We start from the raw sequence: 19,264 nt of genomic DNA on the forward strand, positions 1-19,264 counted from the left end.
GGAGGTTGCGGACGGACACAAACATGGTCATCCGAACGCTCCATTATTCTTCGTCTACCTATTTCTCCTTGTGTGTGTGTGTGTGTGTGTGTGTGTGTGTGTGCGTGTGCGTGTGCGTGTGCGTGTGCGTGTGCGTGTGCGTGTGTGTGTTTGTGTGTGTGTGTGTGTTTGTGTGTGTGTGTGTGTGTGTGTGTCTTAGTTATCGATGTTAGCTAAGAGATCATCTTAGATAGCTATCATCTTAGGTGATAGCTATCTTAGCTATCGCTCGCTTATATGCATGCACATGATTTTCTGCCTAGCAAGAAGAGTTCCTCCTTACCCCTGCAATCATTAATTTTTTTTTTGCAACCTTGAGACTAGGCAGTGTGTAAATTAAGAGACAACAGCATAAGAGACCACCATTTTATGCTTTAATGCAACAGATTCTGCGAGAACGTGCTTCATGACGTTTGCGCAGCAGTTTGTGCTGTTATAACGTGTCCAAATGGCGAGTAGCATTCACACCGACGCTCGCCAGCGAAGACAAGGACTTCGCTGTCGTCGACCATGACGTGGTCGTCTCGTTCAGCACAGCCGAGGTTAACCTTGTAGGAATGGTTTCGCCGCAGTTAGGCCCCCCGAAGTCGTAGCCTTGAATCAAGTACACCAACAGGTAGGCCAGTCCTGATCCCGTGGTCAGGCCTACACTGTACGATAGCGTCATTATGTTCCCTGGAAAGAGAAAATAAATGCGTAATGAAGGGCTGGTTGCGATTTCACCACCTACTTTCGAGCACGCACAGGCAACCGGCTGCCATCTTATAAACCACAGGACTTCACTTGTACGGCGCATATCTTCGCATCTATAGATGCAAATTTGGCGCTATAGTTGTCCAAACACCATTAGAATCATGAGCACGTATTTTTCTATGAGTGCGATTGCAAAAATTGAAAAAGAACATTGGCTTCTTTTAATGCATCACGTATATATAGGTCAGATGTGTTGCCTGCAAGCCGCTCAAGGCTAACTTTAAAAAAGTTGAGTGTTTTACGTTACCAAGTAATACATTTAAGCGTCCAGCGCTCCGTGCATAAACAAGCCTACACGCTTTTGAATAAACTCGCCGTTAAATCAAGTTGACATTTGGGCAGCAAGTCATAACTGGTGATCGTTATCGGCAATTTATATCGTAGAGGAATCGCCCCATTTGCCTTAATAAGCGCCTACATGAGCCTAGGTAGCATAGACAGCAACCGCATATTTACGGCAACCTCGCCTCCCACAGCAAAATTATGTATGTACAACGCGCGTTCACACCTTTAATCCGATAGCATTATAGGCGGACTTGACCCGTTCCAGCTATGTAACAGAAAAGCTCAAGGTGTGTTTAGCGCACGCGAGCGCGTCACAGTGTGCCCGAAATCGCAAGTTCGTAAGAGATACGAGGTACTTTGGAACGTTACTTCGATAAACGAGATCGCAACGTGGCCCGCGACGCGCGCAGCTGTCGAGAGGCAACCGCGGTCGCATTCTAAGCGTGCTTGGGGAGCCAGCCTACGCTCCGCTGCGACACGTACCGGTGAGCTCCTTCTGGTCGTCGGGAACCCTGCCGGGGGCCAGTATCATGGGCAGCGATCCCAGCAGGCCGTTGGTGACGCCCAGCGCCACGGACAGGAACATGGCCCAGAGGTCCGCGGTCGTGGAGCTGCCCGCGTCCCAGCGCGGCAGCGCGCACAGCGCCAGCAGCGGCACCAGCACCACGCGGCTGCAGGAGAGCCACACCAGCTGCGAGCGGGACCAGTCGTAGCGCAGCGACGCCAGGACCTGCGGCGAGGCGACGCCTTCGTCCATCGTCACCAGCGGGGCTCGCGTGCACGCGGGTGGCTCACAGCGCGGAGGCGAGAGCCTCGTCAAGCTGCTCACTTAAACGTCCCGCCTTTCTGCCTTGCGGTCACCGATGATACCGTCCACCTCCCGTGGCTCAGTGGCCATGGCGTCCTGCTGCTGATAACCAGGTCGCGGGCTCGATTCCCGCTTGCCACGTACAATGAAATATCCCGCGCACCGCACTTCGGTTTCCCGTAAAAAAAACCGAGGAGTCAGATTGTGGCTGTGGTATATAAAACCGCATATTGTATTTTTAACTTATAGCGAATCACTTTTATATACGAATTGAGGTGTCGTTTCGCTGCTGCAGACAACAGACGCTGGCTTTCTCGTTAAATGGGCCATTTGTCGGTTTCGCATGAAATCTCCGACACTCCAGAAATTGCAGTAAACTGATAATAAAAGAAATTCCAAAAGCACACCTTCCAGATTAACGGAACTGTGAGCCCAAGTTAGGTTTCTTTCCTTCTGTTTGGCAGTAGGCATTGTTCAGATAACGAACTCTTTGCTTAAATTATCGACCCTGCCTTTCGCATCTCATTTATTTCACTCGTTCTCTTCCTTATACTTCTATTAAATAACCCCCCTCCCTCACACTCACACTGAAGGCTTCCCAGAGCTTAATAAACACTAATTACGTCCATTGGTGGGGTAGCAAGGAGATGAATGATGATTTATTTCCCGCGTCAGTGAAACCATCGCACTGTCGATTTTTAGCTTTCGCATAGACACTCCTCATAGTCCTAATAGAATTTTGCGATGGAGAACTGAAAACTTAGAGCATATAAAAATAATGTCGCTTTCGCCATACATGTATGTATGTATGTATGTATGCATGTATGTATGTATGTATGTATGTATGTATGTATGTATGTATGTATGTATGTATGTATGTATGTATGTATGTATGTATGTATGTATGTATGTATGTATGTATGTATGTATGTATGTATGTATGTATGTATGTATGTATGTATGTATGTATGTATGTATGTATGCATGCATGCATGCATGCATGTATGTATGTATGTATGTATCTATGCATGCATGCATGCATGCATGTATGTATGTATGTATGTATGTATGTATGTATGTATGTATGTATGTATGTATGTATGTGTGTATGTATGTATGTATGTATGTATGTATGTATGTATGTATGTATGTATGTATTGTTACGGTTAATGCTGAACCGGCTTTATTTAAGGGACGAGGTTGATGTTGAAGTCAAGATGGCGTCCAGAGGCTGCGCCAGCTAACGTCGTCCTCCTCTTCTCCTAGCCCGGCTCATGTCGTAGCAATATGTTTCATAGTCACTAACTAGCCACCTTACACTCATGCTAAATAGTTTGCGTTGGATAGCGCGACCCGCGCTGGCATAAGCTGTAATTAGAACAGAATAGGCTTCTCACACTTTCAGCGGCGCTATTTCAGACAAAGAAGTTAACTACACATCTCGAGTGCATTCTTTCTCTTCACCTTTTACGCAAACTTGTAGGATAACAGAGAAGCCTGAGAAGAAGCTAAAGACCGGCGCAAACAACGATGGAACGAAAGATTCTGAGCCCTTCCCCTAGGTGAAGATGGAAGACCAGGGAAGCTGTATTCCTCAATCGCTGCATTAAGTTCTATATGATGGTTATGCTATATTCAGAATCAGTTTCATTAATGACAAAAATGGGGATAATTACAGCATGTGTATATACAGAAGGAGGTCCCGTAGTTAGGATGTGAAATGAGACCCCCTGGGCATGATGACTAGAATTAATAATACAAACAACAATGGCAACGTGTAAAATTTACAAATAAAGGCTTTAGGAGACAAGGCGTAAATGAACAGAAAAACAACATATGAATTTATTAAACAATAACAAGGCTTCGGATTAGTCAACAAAAGGTGAAACTACAAAAATAGTTTAAGAAGAAAAGTAAAAAAAAATGCGGGAGAGAAATAGAGAAACAAAGTGAAAGTTAATAATGCAACTCATACTATACTCAAATAGGAAAGTCGGAGGGAGCTAAAAGAAAATGCTTAAGTTCTGTACGAGATCTGTGAGCTTTGAACAATCTTAAAGGGAATGGTAATGTGTTCCACAGAGATAAACCTAAAAAGTGTAATGACTGCTTACCATAGTTGGTGCGAACTAAGGGTAAAATGAAGTTCATATTTTCTGCAAATCTTGTCTTATTTATATTAGTAAGGGATGTCTTTGGTATGATGGTTACAGGAATATCCTTGTTTAATGCCCTAAAAATAAATATGGCCAAGTTATACCTAATGAGGTCAGTCACATTCAAAATATTATGTGCATGTAACAGCTGATTTGGGCTAATGCTACGAGGTGAAAGTGTTATTAGTCGAAAAGCTCGATTCTGAACGACTTGCGACGAAGTTAGGTGACTGTTATAATTGTTTCCCCATGATTCAATGTTATAGTTAATATGAGAATGAACAAAAGAATAGTAAAGCAACGTGAGAGTAGAAAATGAGAAATATAGTCGTGCTTTGATTAAAACCCGTATTCCGTTTGTCATTTTCTTTTGAATATTACCTATGTGAAGGTGAAATTTCAGATGGCGGTCAAATTCCACACCTAAATAGGTGCAATGATCAACAGCAGTGATTAGGTGATTGTTGATCGAAATAGACTGAAGGAGCTCAGCCGATCGCTGATGCGAGACGAAGACGACAAAATTAGTCTTATTATGGTTAACCTGTAGCTTGTTAAGTTCACACCATGTGGAAAATTTCACGAGATCTTCGTTGAGCTCGCGTGTTAGCGTTGATATACAATTGTTAGAGCTAAATAGAGTAGTATCATCAGCGTACAGTATAAAATTGGATGAGGAGAGGCAACCAGGCAGATCATTAATATACATTAGGAAAAGTAGAGGACCTAATATAGACGCTGTTTGTTGCGTCTCTCTTTTTTTGTATTTTGCTTTTCGTTCTCGTTTTATTTTCATTTTATTGTATTTTCATTCTTATTTTTATTATTATGTTTTACTGCATACATAAACACTGACGTGTCGAAACGTACTGTCAACACTAGCGTTTGGACAGCAGCATTCATCGCTCCTGCGCAATGTTTTTGTCAACATCTCGGACGCCTATTTTTCCGCATCCCAGCCATAGATAGCTTTGCTGCAAATGTTGTTTAAAATATTTGTTTTCAAAAACATCTGCTTTTACCCTTGCGCCTAGGACCTCATTGGGCCCCACGTGTGACAAGGGTAGTTCAAGGGCACATTACAGATCCCCGAGACAACAGGGGCATGTGCCATTGAACTTGCACCCTTTCCGCACTATCACCAGGATCGGCCCACACGATGATTTCTATTTGTCAGGAGGAGGAGCAGGAGGAGGAGGAGGAGGAGGAGGAAACATCTTTATTCAAGAGAAATTTCAGGGCGTTGTAGATGGCCGCTTGTTTGCGGCAACCTCTTCTGCCCGGACAATAATCGCTTTTTGTACTTTTCCTCCGAGGGACGGCATTACGGTATGCCATGTCGTTTCTGAGGGAGCTGGCAGAAGCTCTCTGGGTGGGGAAAAGCCCCTCGCATTCCCAGAGGATGTGGCCTTGGTTTGCTATGCTGTTTTTACCGCAGTTTTTGCATACTGGGTCAACCTCTACATTTGTGAAGATCGCTAAGCCATGAGGGGTGGTAAGGGTGTTAGTTTTAATTCAGCGGAGGACAGTGGCCTGCCTCTCATGAGGTTGCAGTTTGGCATAGGGTATATTCTCCTGTCCTCTTTATATAGGTTAGTAAGTTCGTTGTAGGAAGTCACTACCTTACATATATCTAACGCATCTTTTGTCCAGAGACTAGCCATAGACCCTTTTGCTGTAAAACGACAGGCGTAGCCTCACAAGACAGGAGTCTTTATGCAAGATGAGATAAGGTGGGAAAGGCAGTCAGGTAGATCATGCAGTGGCAGGTAGAGCACATAATCGCTGGTCGGCTGGAATGACTGAGTGAATGCCAAGGGAACGGAAACGCACACGAGTGCAGCAGGGGATAAACGAGGGAACTTGTAGGCACATACTGAGTCAGCTGGTGACGCAAGGCATGAAGATCGCCGAGGGACGCCTTCGTCCTTCTAAACCTGACGCTGTCTTGTCTGTGCTGGGTGCTGTGCACGCCTCCCGAAATTTCTCAAAGCGTTTCTCGACGACTCATCGGAAATAGAGGGAATGTTCGAGGCTGCAATTGTGCAGAAATATGTTTACGAAGCCGGAGTGAACAACGATAGTAATTAATTTGCGGGACATTTTATTTGCAAAACAGCCCTTGGCGAAACTCGTCCCATTTCTAAATTTCAACGCTGGGAGCCAGACGTTGTTCAACGTTAGCCTATAGTGCTGAGTCTGACAATATTCGCCGTATTATACTGCCACCTGCAATGATTGGAAAATGTGCGTGGTTAAACTCTCACTTTTGCGCGAGTGGTGATTGTATTTTTGCTCTCTTCATTCTTCTTAGAGTACGTCTTGAGCAAACGGTGAGGGGGAGGGAAGCGGGCGAAATTGGATTGGATTGCTCTCCTGATTCTTGCACCTCGAAGTCTGGTGCAAGACAAGACGGGTCGAAGCAATCATCTCCACGGTTTCTCGGAACAACTCCTAGCGCGCGCGCGATCTCAGCATTTTTTTTTCTTCCTAGCTTTTGCGGTTGTGCTCGTATGTGCGGTGCCACGTATAGTGGCGCTGTCTACTTGTACTCTCCAGGCTTCTCCCTCTAATTTCACACGTCTTTTAATGCGACCATCGTCGTTTGAGCCACGTGTTCACATTTACCGCGTTGTACTACCGGGAACAGTAACTGCACACAAGCTTCTCTTTAACCACGCAAAGCCCGGCGTATAAATTTGGATTCGCTGAGTTTGACGCCTCAAAATTTTGATTTGGGTACGGAAAACCTAACGCAAAGCCCGTAGTAGCGTGTTTAATACGCTGGAATGAACTTTTGTTGTGAATGGTTCAGAGAAGTAATTACTACTTGAATAATTGCTACACTAACAAGTTTTAGTTCAAGTAATATTTTCTTATCTAATTTTTGAGCGAATGCACTCTCGATGGCCAGAAATTATAGCAAATGAGTTATTCAAATTTCCCTCAGTGGGGGATAGTCAAGGGCATTTTTCCAAGATAAAGCGAGTCAGCGACAACGAGACATAATTTTATATTTCACTAAGCATCCCTATAACTGTTAACTAGAGGTACGCTGTAACAGGGATCATGACCCCGCCATGGCGCTGACAACCTTTGAGGTAAGTTGTATTACTTCTTAAATGTAGAGGGTTGAACACTTGAACTACCAGGGCGTTGCCTCGTTGTTCTTAGGCCGAATAGAAATATTCAATATTTTTTACTGTATATCTGAGATCTCACCAAGCTTTCCTATGCAACCTGTCAGCTTTCCGGAGTGAGCGCATCGAGTGATAATTCACAAATTTGCCACCAAATAGTCATTATTATCCAAAAAAGGCTGAATTGTCGAACGATATATTCAGTATAATAGTATTTATGTACAATAGTACGAAATTAGAACGGTTGGCACTGCAGTGTTATACCTAAAGCGTAAACGAAAGTGGCAGAAAGTGCTGCAGTTTTGTTCTGGTGTCCCCTCGCAGAGTTAGTCTAAAGTTGGACTTGCCTCGCGATAACGCTGTGGTGTCCACTTTCTGTCACTCCGCGTGTTACCTTCTTGAGGCTAGCAGTGCCAACTAGTCCTACGCAATTGCTAGCCCGAGAATATGAAGGCAACAGCAAACCAAGCGGCCCCCTTGACGATCGCTACCATAACGTTCTGATACTTCAACGTGTTCTGTTCAGAAACAATTCTAGCTGGGCATGCTAATAAGCATGACTATACATTCTTTTTTACAGAGGCGAAAACAGACATGACTAGTTCTCTATCATTATGCCCTTCTTCCCCAACATAGCTGGGCTCTCCATCAGCGATGAAGTATTGATGAAGCAGAATCTTGCACGCACCTGTCACTTAGTGTCCTCGTCGTTATGGCGCCATTTGTTCCCTGCCGAGATGCAGCATTTCTGTGCCATCCATGATCACTGTGGCCGCAGCAAACGCTAATTATTTCCGTATGGGTATTGCCGATAGACCTACGTGCGGCTGTTGTGGGTGCCAGAAGGTCCAATAGACAATCTCTCGCGCATTCGATACGACACCCAGCGCTTTGTTTTCCGGACCATATTAACAGGGAGTCAACTAGCGTGATAAACTTGCAAAAGTGTGCTACGTACAGGACACAAGCAAAGGGACAATATCATCCAACACGGTGCATTAAGACAGCTAGACTTGGGGCGTTTTCAGAGGTGATGACGTACGATAGCCTTCACTGGCACTAAAAAGGATTTGCGCGTTCTCTGCAGCGTCCTTGAGGCGTACCCGCCTAAGTAACAGTTTGCAGTAGTACTGTGCGTTGTGTTCCCTGCGCGCAGTGCTACTCTCTCTAAACTTTTTTATTGCTTGCCCCACACACAAACAAATAAATGTTTTATTGGGCACAGTGCACCAAAATCGCAGCCCGATGAGCTAGTAGCGCCGTATCCTCGAAAACAAAAACAAAAAACAGAGTGTATTCGAGTAAAACTATCGAAATATTTTTATTTAAACGTTCTACAAACGCAAAACTATGGTTAACTGATATCATATAGTTTAGTTTCTTGGTTAACATGCAAGCACATGCATGCACATGCAACACGTTAACATGCAAGCACATGCAAAAAAGGAACCACATAACATGAGGCAAGCATGGTGGGCCTGTTCTCGTCGTGTTGTGTGCTTCCATTTTCCCGGCGCTGCCATTGTGTCCAATCATGTTATTCTACCTAACGACTCAAACCAACGGGTCCAGCTTTGTGCCTTCGCTAATACAGTTACAGGCTGCAGTATAAGCATCCCAAACAGGAAACAGCATCTTCCGCGATCTAGCTACGTGCCAGAAGTGCCTGGGGTCCCACGTATGCCTCATCCTCACGTAGTGGATGTCACCCACGTGTGTTGTCTGACGCACAAATTTCCATGTAGTACGCGGGCCTTATTGCACGTGCTTATAGGCGCGGTCATGCGTTTCCGTGTGTGCACTTGTATTTACGCACATTTTCGCGCATCTCCGCGTATATATGTATGTGTGTATGTATGTATGTATGCCTGTGCACACGTGCGTCCGCGAAAAGTGTGCGCCTTCTTTATGTGCCAGTGTGTGCTTATGTGCGTGTTCTTTCTTTATTTCTTCTTCTTTTTTCTACCGTTTCTCTTCGATGGGTCTTCGTCTTTGCTACTTATGCATTGATCACTCGCTGTCGGCTTTATTACTACACGTTCTATGTGGATCTCGCTTGGGATGCCCTTGCTGGAAATGCGCTGAAGTAAGAAGCATGGCCGACGAGCGATGAGATATGAGCGGTCGATTTGGGCGTCGCCGTGGGATTAGCGGCCGGAGAGGAGAGGAGGAGACGCCCCAGATGAGATGGGCCGGTGCGCGCAACGCGGCTCCTGATACGTCGTCGAAATTGGGATTACGCGAAGTAAAAACGAAAGTAGAAGGGAAGCTTAGCGGACGACGTGAAGGGAGTACGACGGGTGATTGGGATTTCTGGTTGACGGCTTGGCTTGGCTTGCTGGAGGAGAAACGAGGAGTAGGGCGAGGGAGAGGACATACAGCAGGAGCTCGCCAGCACCGACAACCGTGCCGAGGCAAGCTCGTGCGAAGAGATATCTCCGAGAACAATACACGCTCAGCGAGATTAGTCAAGAACTGCCGGCTTTATCTCCTTTCCATTTTCAGTGGGAGATGGACAGAGAAGGAAAGGGCGAGAGTGGGTGAAAGGATGTAACGCTACGAAACTATAGCTACGCATCGCAGAAATTGGCCCGGAGCTTACACGTACTCTAGTGGTATACGCTTTCGTTCTCCTGGAGTTTTCTTGTCTTGCCTGTACCTTTTGCAATGCGCACATTAGCTCTAATTTCCCGTTGTTATAACAATAGAGGCATATACTTTATGGCTTTCTTATTTATGTTATCTTATATTATGAGGCCCAGTCCTCGTGGGTATAAGTTCGTTGCGAAAGAAATAAGGTTGATGCTGAGTATTGCAAGATTAAGGGAGATTTGTAATTAGTTCCCCGAGCACCTGCCAGCCTTGCTCATATATTTGTTAATTCTTCTTGTTCCTTAATTTCGACCAGGCTGGTGGCGTAATTCATCCAACATGAATAACAGTAGAGGAAGCGGTCCTTCATAATTGAAAAAAAAGAAACCTGATACGTTTCGATCCCCGGTGTAATACAGGCACTGTCTTAATGAAGCTTGCTTTTTTTTCTTGGTATGATCTGAATGAATGTAATCTCCAATGCATCGCGTTTTAAATTTCAAGAACAGCCTGAATGCAATATAAAATTTCGCCATAAATGTTAGGTCCTACTGGGACTCATTTCCCGTGAGGCGTGTCTTGACCTGCATGCAGAAAGAGGCGGTGGGGAAAGAGGAGGGGGGCGTTGGTCTCTGTTTTACTGCTGTATCCTTACGCAACCTGTTGTTTGGGGAGCTCGGTACAGTTTGTGGGGATGCGTGACTCTCACGCGTCCCCTTACGTGTTGTTTTCTCCTCATGTCTTGCATCTCCGGAATGGACGAACGCGCCACCGTTCGCGTGACCATACGCGTGAACGACCAGGGGTTGGTGTCCAGCGTGGGGCGAACATATTCGCTTGCTATCCAGTCGCGGTGAGCCGGACTTCTGCGATCTGTCACGCACCCATCGGCATCTTTTGTGGAGAGCAACTCGGCTAGCAGGCATTGACCTATGAAAGTGCAATAAATGCCCCTGTGATTGTTTGCACTGCTGTGTTGTCATTCCTTTGCCCCTAGAGCACGGGTGAGAGTTACCTGACAACTACTGTCGTATTGTAGAGGCAAAACACATGGGAGGTGACAGGACAGGTACCCCCGGCAGACTGAACGCACAATTTGACAAAAGGTGCAGTTAGTCCGAGCTGTCCGTAGAGCATCACCATTGATCAAGAGGCACGCGTGCTACCAAAGTTGTGGCGCAGCACCACCAATGTTGCTTCCCTGCACCCCGATCCTGGTAATTAATCGAGCACCAACTTAGCCAGCAACTCGTTTTACCGATCGTTAAAGCCTTTTGTCACGTATTGTATTGCATCGTGCTTTCAGTGTGTCATCGATGGCTTTTCTGCCCTCTTAAGTGCCTTTTGTCGCTTCAATGCGCTAATATATATCAAGTTAACTCTTTCAAAAAAAGCTTTTCACGTTAGCTGATGAAAAGTCTGCAGTTCATCATAGATAACAAACCTTCAGAAAAATGTTAAGCTGCGCGAGGAAGACGGGACATGAATAGAAACATAGACGCACGCACAAAGCGCTTTGTGTGTGCGTCTATATTTCTATTCCTGTCCTACCTTCCTCGCGCAGTTTAAATTCTTTCTGAATTTGTAAACCGACTATTCCAACAACATGCCTTACTTCAGACAAATTTCACACACTCTGCATAGAGAACGTATGCAGTGTTTGTAGTCAGCGAACATTATATAAAATCCAAGTCCTTAAATCGACATGCCGGACAAACAGCGCATACAACAGGGCCGCTGACAATCAACTGGCGGTTTTATTCGAGGAACGTAAGTATATGCAAGAAAAAGACGGACAGCAACAAAAATAGCGAATGTCACAAAGAAGACAAATAAGGTCGCAAGAAAGCAGACATCCTATAAGGCAAAAGATACGAAAGGCCGGCACTTATCACGAACTCGACGTATAATGCGGAAAAAGTGAAGGCACTTCTAAATAACAAGAAAAAGTAAGCAGAATAATTCAATGCCATTCCACTCGGTGAAGGTGAATGACCAGTAAATCTTTGTATGTGGGCCCCTTAATGGCGTGCATCATTAGAGGCTGGATTGCGCAACATTTTGACGAGACACACAGAAGAGAAACACACACCACATAGCGCCACTTGCAAGTAGAATTTTATTTCCTTGTTAGTAGAATAAATACAGGAAAATACTCAAAGGGGGAGAGCGACAAAAAGAACTTTACAAATATGGCCATCCACCAATGCCAAGTCGGCTTTGTCACGTGATCATTTTTTGCTGCACTCGACATTGCAAAAAAGGAACGAGGATACAAAATTTCAGATTAGCGCGTGAGGAAATATTTTTTTTTTTTTGACTAAGGGAGACGGATGGCATGCTTACGCACATAGTTCCCACACGCGCGATCTCAGCGGCATCGATTATCTCTCGCGTCATTTGGCTGCCATCTTTGCTCACAATCTTGCATTGCTTAAAGAATGGCCGACATCTGCAATCTCTACTGCAGGGAAAGGGCAGCCCCGTGTGCAGCAACTGTGCCGATGTCGAGACGCTCGGGCACCTCCTACTTCACTGTCCTGCTTTCAGTGGGGCGCGCAAGGACTTGTGTTCTTCGCATCGGCGTTTGGGACTGACTTGCGACACGACCAACGCGCTGCTTTTTCCTGCTGCCCACTCGTCCATCGTCAAGAGTGCGCTTGCGGCACTACTTGACTTTTGCAGTGCGACACAACTAAGAGCGCGGCTCTGAGCTCCGCATTCGCTTATGTTTCTTTCTCTTTTTTTTTGCCGCCTCCTCCTTTCCTCTCTCATCTTTTTCTCCCCACACCCTTTCCCCGTGCAGTGCTGTTGAGGTGTCCTCCTGTGAGCGACAGTTACGGCACTGCACTTATATCTTCCATTCTCTCTAAAATCACTTCACACACACACATCATAATCATGCTCCTTTAATCTTTCGTTCAAACATCGTCCAGTGTGTCCGATGTACATTCTGCCACACTGAAGTGGAGCAGAATATACCACTCCGACGACGAACTTCTTTCAGTGTTGTGTTTCACATCCTCGTTTCTATGAGGCACCTGGGTTTACCTTCGCACACTTGCTCAGCCATTTTTCCGCAGCGGAAAACACCACTTTTACATTGCATCTTTTACCAATTTTCTTTATGCGGTGTGCGATCGAATGAATGTACGGCATCACCACAAGTGAAAAAATAGTGGTGATGCCGTACATGTCGAGAGCAGCAAAAAATAATCACGTGACAAAGCCGGCTTGGCATTTGTGGATGGGCATGTTTGTAAAGCTTTTCTTTGTATTTTTCTGTCGCTCTGCCCCTTTTAGTATCTTCCTGTATTTATTCTGCTGACAAGGGAATAAAACTATTGCTGCAATTTGCGCTCTGTGGTGTGTGCTTCTCTTCTGTGTGTCTCGTCAGAGTGTTGCGCCATCCGACCTCTAATATGCTATACCAACACGCCCAGCCTTCAACCTTGGCAAGCCGTGCATCAAGCGCTTTATGGGCATAAATGGATACTGCGGCGCAACTAGTTGCTCCTCGACGATGTTGAGCAGCGGAAGATGATGGTGTATACATAGCCATGTATTGTTGCTAAACACGGCACGACATATTTTACTAACGAATCCTGGGACGTAGAAGAGACACGCACCTCACCGCACTCCGAGGGCACACACTGTTTCACCGTAGCCAATGCGATCGTGGGCTGGTCGACGTCCCGCAGTGCAGTAACGGTTGTAAGGTCGCTAGAAAAGCACAAGCGGTCACAAACAACACAGGCCACACAAGATGAGGTTCCCCACAAACTCCTTCTGAAACACGGCCGTTGTTCTGGTGAAAAGTTACAAGTTTGAGAAATCGGGACCACACAGTTACTTGAATTTACAACAGATCTACACACTAACTCGAAGTATAACTTACAAATTGATTGCTTGTTTCTTGATTTTTCGAAAGCATTCAACCGTGCCGCACATTGTCGCCTAATATCAAAACTCTCCACAGTCAAATTGGACGGTCTAATCTTGTCATGGCCCCGTAACTTTCCGTCTAATCGTCAGCAGTTTCCTATTGCAAATAACTTCTCTTTGTCCGTAACAGACGTTTCTTCTGGTGTAACACAAGGTAGCGTCCTAGGTCCCTCGCTTTTTCTAATCTTTATTAACGACCTACGGCACAATGTGTCGTCTTCTATAAGAATATTCGTCGACGACTGCATAATTTATCGCCCATTCAAAAGTTCAGATGATCACTTCGTTCTACGGCAAGACCTTGAACAAATTATTAGCTGTTGCAATAAATGGCTAATGACAATAAATAACTCAGAATGCAAAGTACTGTCGTTTACCCGGAAGTCGACAACCTCATCGTATCCTTACCATATTATTAATTACACTGTTGCAATGGCTACACGATATAAGTAACCAGGGGCCGTATAACGCAAAACAATTGTAATATGTTTTTATCCCAATCTCCTGACGTCAAATTTACGTAACCGCCTACGCAAGCATCGGGCGGTCACCCCCATGGTTGTCTAAACAAACCAATCAAATGCTGCCCTCGTTCATAGGAGGTCACTTTTGTTTGCTTGAAAAACGAATAATATTGCCTGCACTGAGTGACTTGTCTTATGTAATTGGCTCACAAGAGGCGAGGAGCTTGTTCAAGTGGAAAGGTATTCAATGGGGCCGAGCTAATGCACTGAATATCGATAACCGATGCAGGTGCCGGCGTCTGCGATTGGTCCGCTTTCTCTTATTTAGCTTGCGGTGGCTCGTCGACTATCACGGCAGCATGCAACGGAAGCTTAAGACTAACGCTAAAACGGATCCTCAGCAAAGAAGAGTTGGCAGAACGAGGTCGTAAACGTGCCGAAAGTTCTAGAAAACGTTACAGGGCCACGCAAAAAGCTTTATTACACGCAAATAAACCCGTGCTCTCCGGCAGGGGCGAGCAGCCAGTGCCCGAGCGGTCGGCAGCAGCCATCTTTTATTCCTTTCGGAACAAGGCAGCCTGCGGCTATTCAGAATAAAATTTCCTTTTGTTCGGCATATTAATGCATCTTTAACGCGTGCATGTCCCTTTGACGCGGTAAGCTTTTGCGGTTTTGTGACCATAGTTATATTGCGCTCAGTTTTACAAACACGATATTAATGAAGGACAGGACGTGGACGGACGTAGCGCTACGTCTGTTCACGTCCAGTCCTTCCTTAATATCGTGTTTGTAAAACTGAGCGCAACATAACCATGAACGTTCACCAACTAGCCCCCTTCATTGGTTTACTAAAAGGTTTTGTGACGTCGCGTGAGAGGCAGGCGAAGTGGATGCAGCCCGAAAACTTTAGACCAATAGCCTAGGGCTAATAGCGAGAAGGCGTCGAATAACAAATAACTATTTTTATGTTGTTCGGTCAAATTATGCATAATCAGTGTGTACACGTCATCTCAGACGGGGAGCTATCGCGGTTTTCGTGACGTCGCCTGAAAGACAGGTGAAGTGGGGGTGGTTGAAAAGAGTTTTTGACCAATCGCGGAGGGCTGATTGCAGAAATGGAATAGAAAAGTTTGGAATAGTTTCAGGTTATAGCACCCCAGGAGTTCTATTCACATTGAATCTCTTCCTGGTCAGAACACATCACGTTCATTTCAGCTAACGCCTCCCAATCGTTGGGGTATTTGCGACACCACTTAAAAAATGTCCCTTCAAATGTTCGCAAGCTAGCTTATCTAACTCTCGCTCGCCCCAAGCTCGACTACACGCCTTGTATTTGGTCCCCTCCCCAGTTATACTTAATTGAAAAGCTAGAAGGGATTCAGAACAGGGCAAGCCGCTTCATCTTAAACAATTACAGCTACCCATCCAATGTAACACAACTAAAACTTAAACTTTCGTCACAATCCTTGAACAGTCGCCGAGACATTGCCCTGTTAACACTTTCACGAATTCATTCACTCCACTCGAACACCAGCATGCTTGAAACGACCCTACTCCACGTCAGATAGGCTTCGTAATCATTTCAGCTATGCCCGAATTTACGGTTCTACACATGCATTCCATTACTCTGCTCTTCCTCGTGCTGTCAAATTTTGAAATTCTCTCCCGGGTAGCATTGCATGCCTGTCCGACCACGATTCATTCCGTGACGCCTTGACCGACTACATGACTAAAGAATTTGATGTTCTACGGTTGTCGCACCATGCTTTCTTGTACATGCAATATTTTTTACACCTTATTTTCCCGTTAGTACCGTTATGTCGCTATGTTTACCGTTCTGTCGGAAAGTTGAGTTAGTAACTTTCTCTTCTTTTTTCTTTTGTAAATCTTTAATACTGTTTAACACTGTCGTTTTGTTAATTACACGACTGCATTGAAAATACTCTGTGTGATTTATTCCTTGTTTTCATGTTGTTTTTTTTTTCTTTTACAAGTAAATCGTGAACTAAGTGATGCTGTTGCACCTCGGTTGTAGTTATGGTTGTAGTATGTAAACTGATACGGTTTTATGGATGTCATGTAGTGCATTTATTTTCTATGTATTATTTATGTACTGTGCCCCTTACTCAATGCCTCAATTTGAGGCTTGTGAGGTATAATTAAGTAAATAAATAAATAAATACATAGACGGTTCGCAGTTAATTCCGCCTAGCGGTCCTGGCGGGCAGCACGCTTACGGGACCGCCACCACGGGTGAGCGGAAGGAAGGGAGATACGCAAGCACTTGGAACGCCGATAAAGAGAGGACGGTGCGAACGTAGGATGACGAGGACGGTGCAGTATCTGTTCTTATAGGCTTAATATCTGATACGGGTTGTATTTGGACCTAAGGTACTAAACTAATTTTTGTAAGTTGGAGGAGTGCTTGAAGCATGCTTCACCTCCGCTGCGGGTCGGCCCGGTATTGCACATTCTTCGGGATCGGCCCATGTATGGGGAAAAATTCTCGATCTGGACGGCTCGACAGACGCACGCCATTTTTTCCAGAACCTAGCCGTACACGGCTTCGCTGTGAAAATAAAGTAGCAGGGCCAACAAAAAAAAAGCTCGTGTAAACAACTAGCAGCCGAAAAGCACTCTTGCCTTGCACTCTCATTCATGGCCTTGTCGCGAACGTTGTCAGGATTGGGGGCTCAATCCCATCGTCCGTGGTCCTTTGCCAAGATTGGAGTACGGCATGAATTCGTAGGTAGCTGGCCCATGCCGTCGTCCAACTTATTTACGCTGAGATCGTTGATGAAGTGAAGAACTGCTTCTCATCGAGAACGAGGAAAAGGGGTTTATTTACAGAAACTAAATCAGTCTAACATGACTGCTTGAGAAAAAGAGTATTAGTCCAACAGGACTGCATGAGAGAAGTGACTCAGTCTAACATGACTGCTCAAGAGAAGTGTCCTCAGCATTCGCACAACCACAGTTTTTATACACTCGATGCGCCGGTCCTACGACGCGGCGACTGTTCGTTTACTCATCACCAACTCGCCGCTGCTCTGCAGACCAGTTTACGTACACAAAGGCAACCGCGCTCTGTACACAGAGGCAACCGCGCGGGGTGCCGTTCCGGGAAACTATCGGCGCCGATCGAGGGTCGCTCGTTGTTCCGTGCTAGGCCGAAGCGTGAGACGCTCCAAAATACGTCGTCCCCACGGCAGCTTGTCCATGCGTGTCAAATCAGCTCCGCGTTGGGGAACTCCGGAATCATTGTTCACGCACCGAACTAGTTCCGTCACAATGTCGAAGGGGCTGGAGGAAGGCGGCGGATTCCAACGCAAAGGCCGCTTCTTTGAACGCCTCCCAGCTGCAGCGACGGAGAGGGAGAGGTGCGCGTCTTGCACCCCTTGTCGTAATCGGGTGGCAAGGTGGCAATCTTGCTTAGCGGCTCGCCATTCTTGACAGCGCCTCCATGGCCCGGAAAGTCTCGACTGTCTAGCGCTGACAACCGCTAGGCAGGAAGAGAACGGCTGCTGGTCAGGGGGGGATTGATGTCTTGGCTCGCAGCGACCACTTGTGCATTGATGTCACCGCCCCAAAACATCCAACAAGGACAGGCAACTGCAAAATGAACCCCACAACACGGCTCTGCGCCGAGATGGCGTGCATTGTCTATCACTTTAGACTCGCTAGGCTTCAAAAAAACAACAACAACATAAGTGCAGAAGCAAACAAAAAATGCTACATTTCGCTATGCCAATTTCTGAAGCAAATTCCTGCTGACACATTCAGCAATCATGGAGGGAATCCTGCCAAATGAGAGGGGATCTTCTTCGCTTAATAAAATTAACACTAGTAACCCTAAAATTTAGGCGGGACCCCCAAACGCAGAATTCAAATTAGCCTGCTCAAACCATCCGCATTGCTATGCAACTTTCCCTTCTTATATCTAACGGAGAAGTTGTACTCTTGGAGAGTGAGGCTCCATCGGAGCAAGCGGCCGTTTTTGTGTGACATTTGATTGAGCCACGTCAGAGGACAGTGGTCGGTCTCGAAGATGAACTTCGCTCCGTACAAGTAACACGACAACCTCTGGGCGGCCCAAACCAAACAAGCGCATTCCTTCTCTGAAGCGCTGTAGGCTTCCTCTCTTACATTTAGTTTACGGCTGGCGTAGAGGATAGGATGCTCCTCGTTATCGTCGCCGACCTGACTAAGTACCACGCCCATACCTCTGTCGCTTGCGTCGCATTGAACTATGAATTCCTTTGTGTAGTCTGGCGCGCGAAGCACAGGGCGAGAAACCAATAGCGTTTTCAAACTTTGGAAAGCGTTCTCCTTGTCCTTATCCCAGTGTACGTTACTCGGTGCTCCCTTTCGGAGGGCGTCTGTTAATGGACTTGCCAATTGCGAGTAATTCGGAATGTACCGTTGATAGCACCCCACAAGTCCCAAAAATGAACGAAGGTCCATTTTCGGGCGCTGCTGAGAAAATTCTCCAATCGTAGCTATTTTCAGCTCAGCCGGCCGTCTCATGTCCTGACCGACAACATGGCCCAGATAAGTAACCTGTGAACAACCGAACCTACACTTTTCCGCTTTCATCGTTAAGCCGGCTTCAAACGTACGAAGCCTCGCATTCTTGTCGTAATAGACTTTGGCGTTCTTTTGAGCTATTGCCATGTTCTTTCCGACTAGTTCTTGGTTTGCGCTTAGCCGTTCCAGTAAATTTAGCACGTATTCAACCACTGTCGGAATCTCCCCTCTTTCTTCCCACATTTCTCTTAACATTCTCAGTGGAGAACGGAGTGTCCTCTCATACACTAGTTCTGCTGGTGAGAACCCTGTCGCCTCATGTGGAACCGTTCGCAAAGCAAACAACGTTGCCGGCAGACAGTTCTCCCAGTCCTCCTTGTGCTCGTAACAGAGCGCACGCAAAACTCGCTTAAGCACCGAATGCCACCTCTCTACACTGTTTGACTGAGGGTGATAGACAGAACTGTGTATTAACTTTACCCCGCACTTTTGCAAGAATGTGGAAGTCAGTGCGCTCGTGAATACTGACCCTTGATCTGCCTGAATTTCGGCTGG

At 45.9% G+C, this 19,264-nt stretch overlaps 1 protein-coding gene and 1 pseudogene across 2 annotated transcripts in view; one reads left to right on the top strand and one right to left on the bottom strand.

The window, feature by feature from the left end:
* Positions 1-406: 406 nt before the first annotated feature.
* Positions 407-19,264, bottom strand: part of Ent3 (equilibrative nucleoside transporter 3) — a 369,995-nt gene continuing 351,137 nt past the window's right edge. For both annotated transcript variants that reach the window (XM_070524519.1, XM_070524518.1), the window contains exons 10-11: positions 1,561-1,807; positions 407-714 (exon numbers count right to left, since the gene is read on the bottom strand). In XM_070524519.1, the coding sequence (XP_070380620.1) occupies positions 473-714; positions 1,561-1,807 (489 nt within the window). In that variant the 3' untranslated portion in view covers positions 407-472. The remainder of the gene's footprint in view (positions 715-1,560; positions 1,808-19,264) is intronic.
* On the top strand, positions 16,505-16,677 carry LOC135905895 (U2 spliceosomal RNA; annotated as a pseudogene).

This window comes from Dermacentor albipictus, chromosome 8 (assembly GCF_038994185.2).
Source record: "Dermacentor albipictus isolate Rhodes 1998 colony chromosome 8, USDA_Dalb.pri_finalv2, whole genome shotgun sequence".
NCBI classification, from domain to species: domain Eukaryota; kingdom Metazoa; phylum Arthropoda; class Arachnida; order Ixodida; family Ixodidae; genus Dermacentor; species Dermacentor albipictus.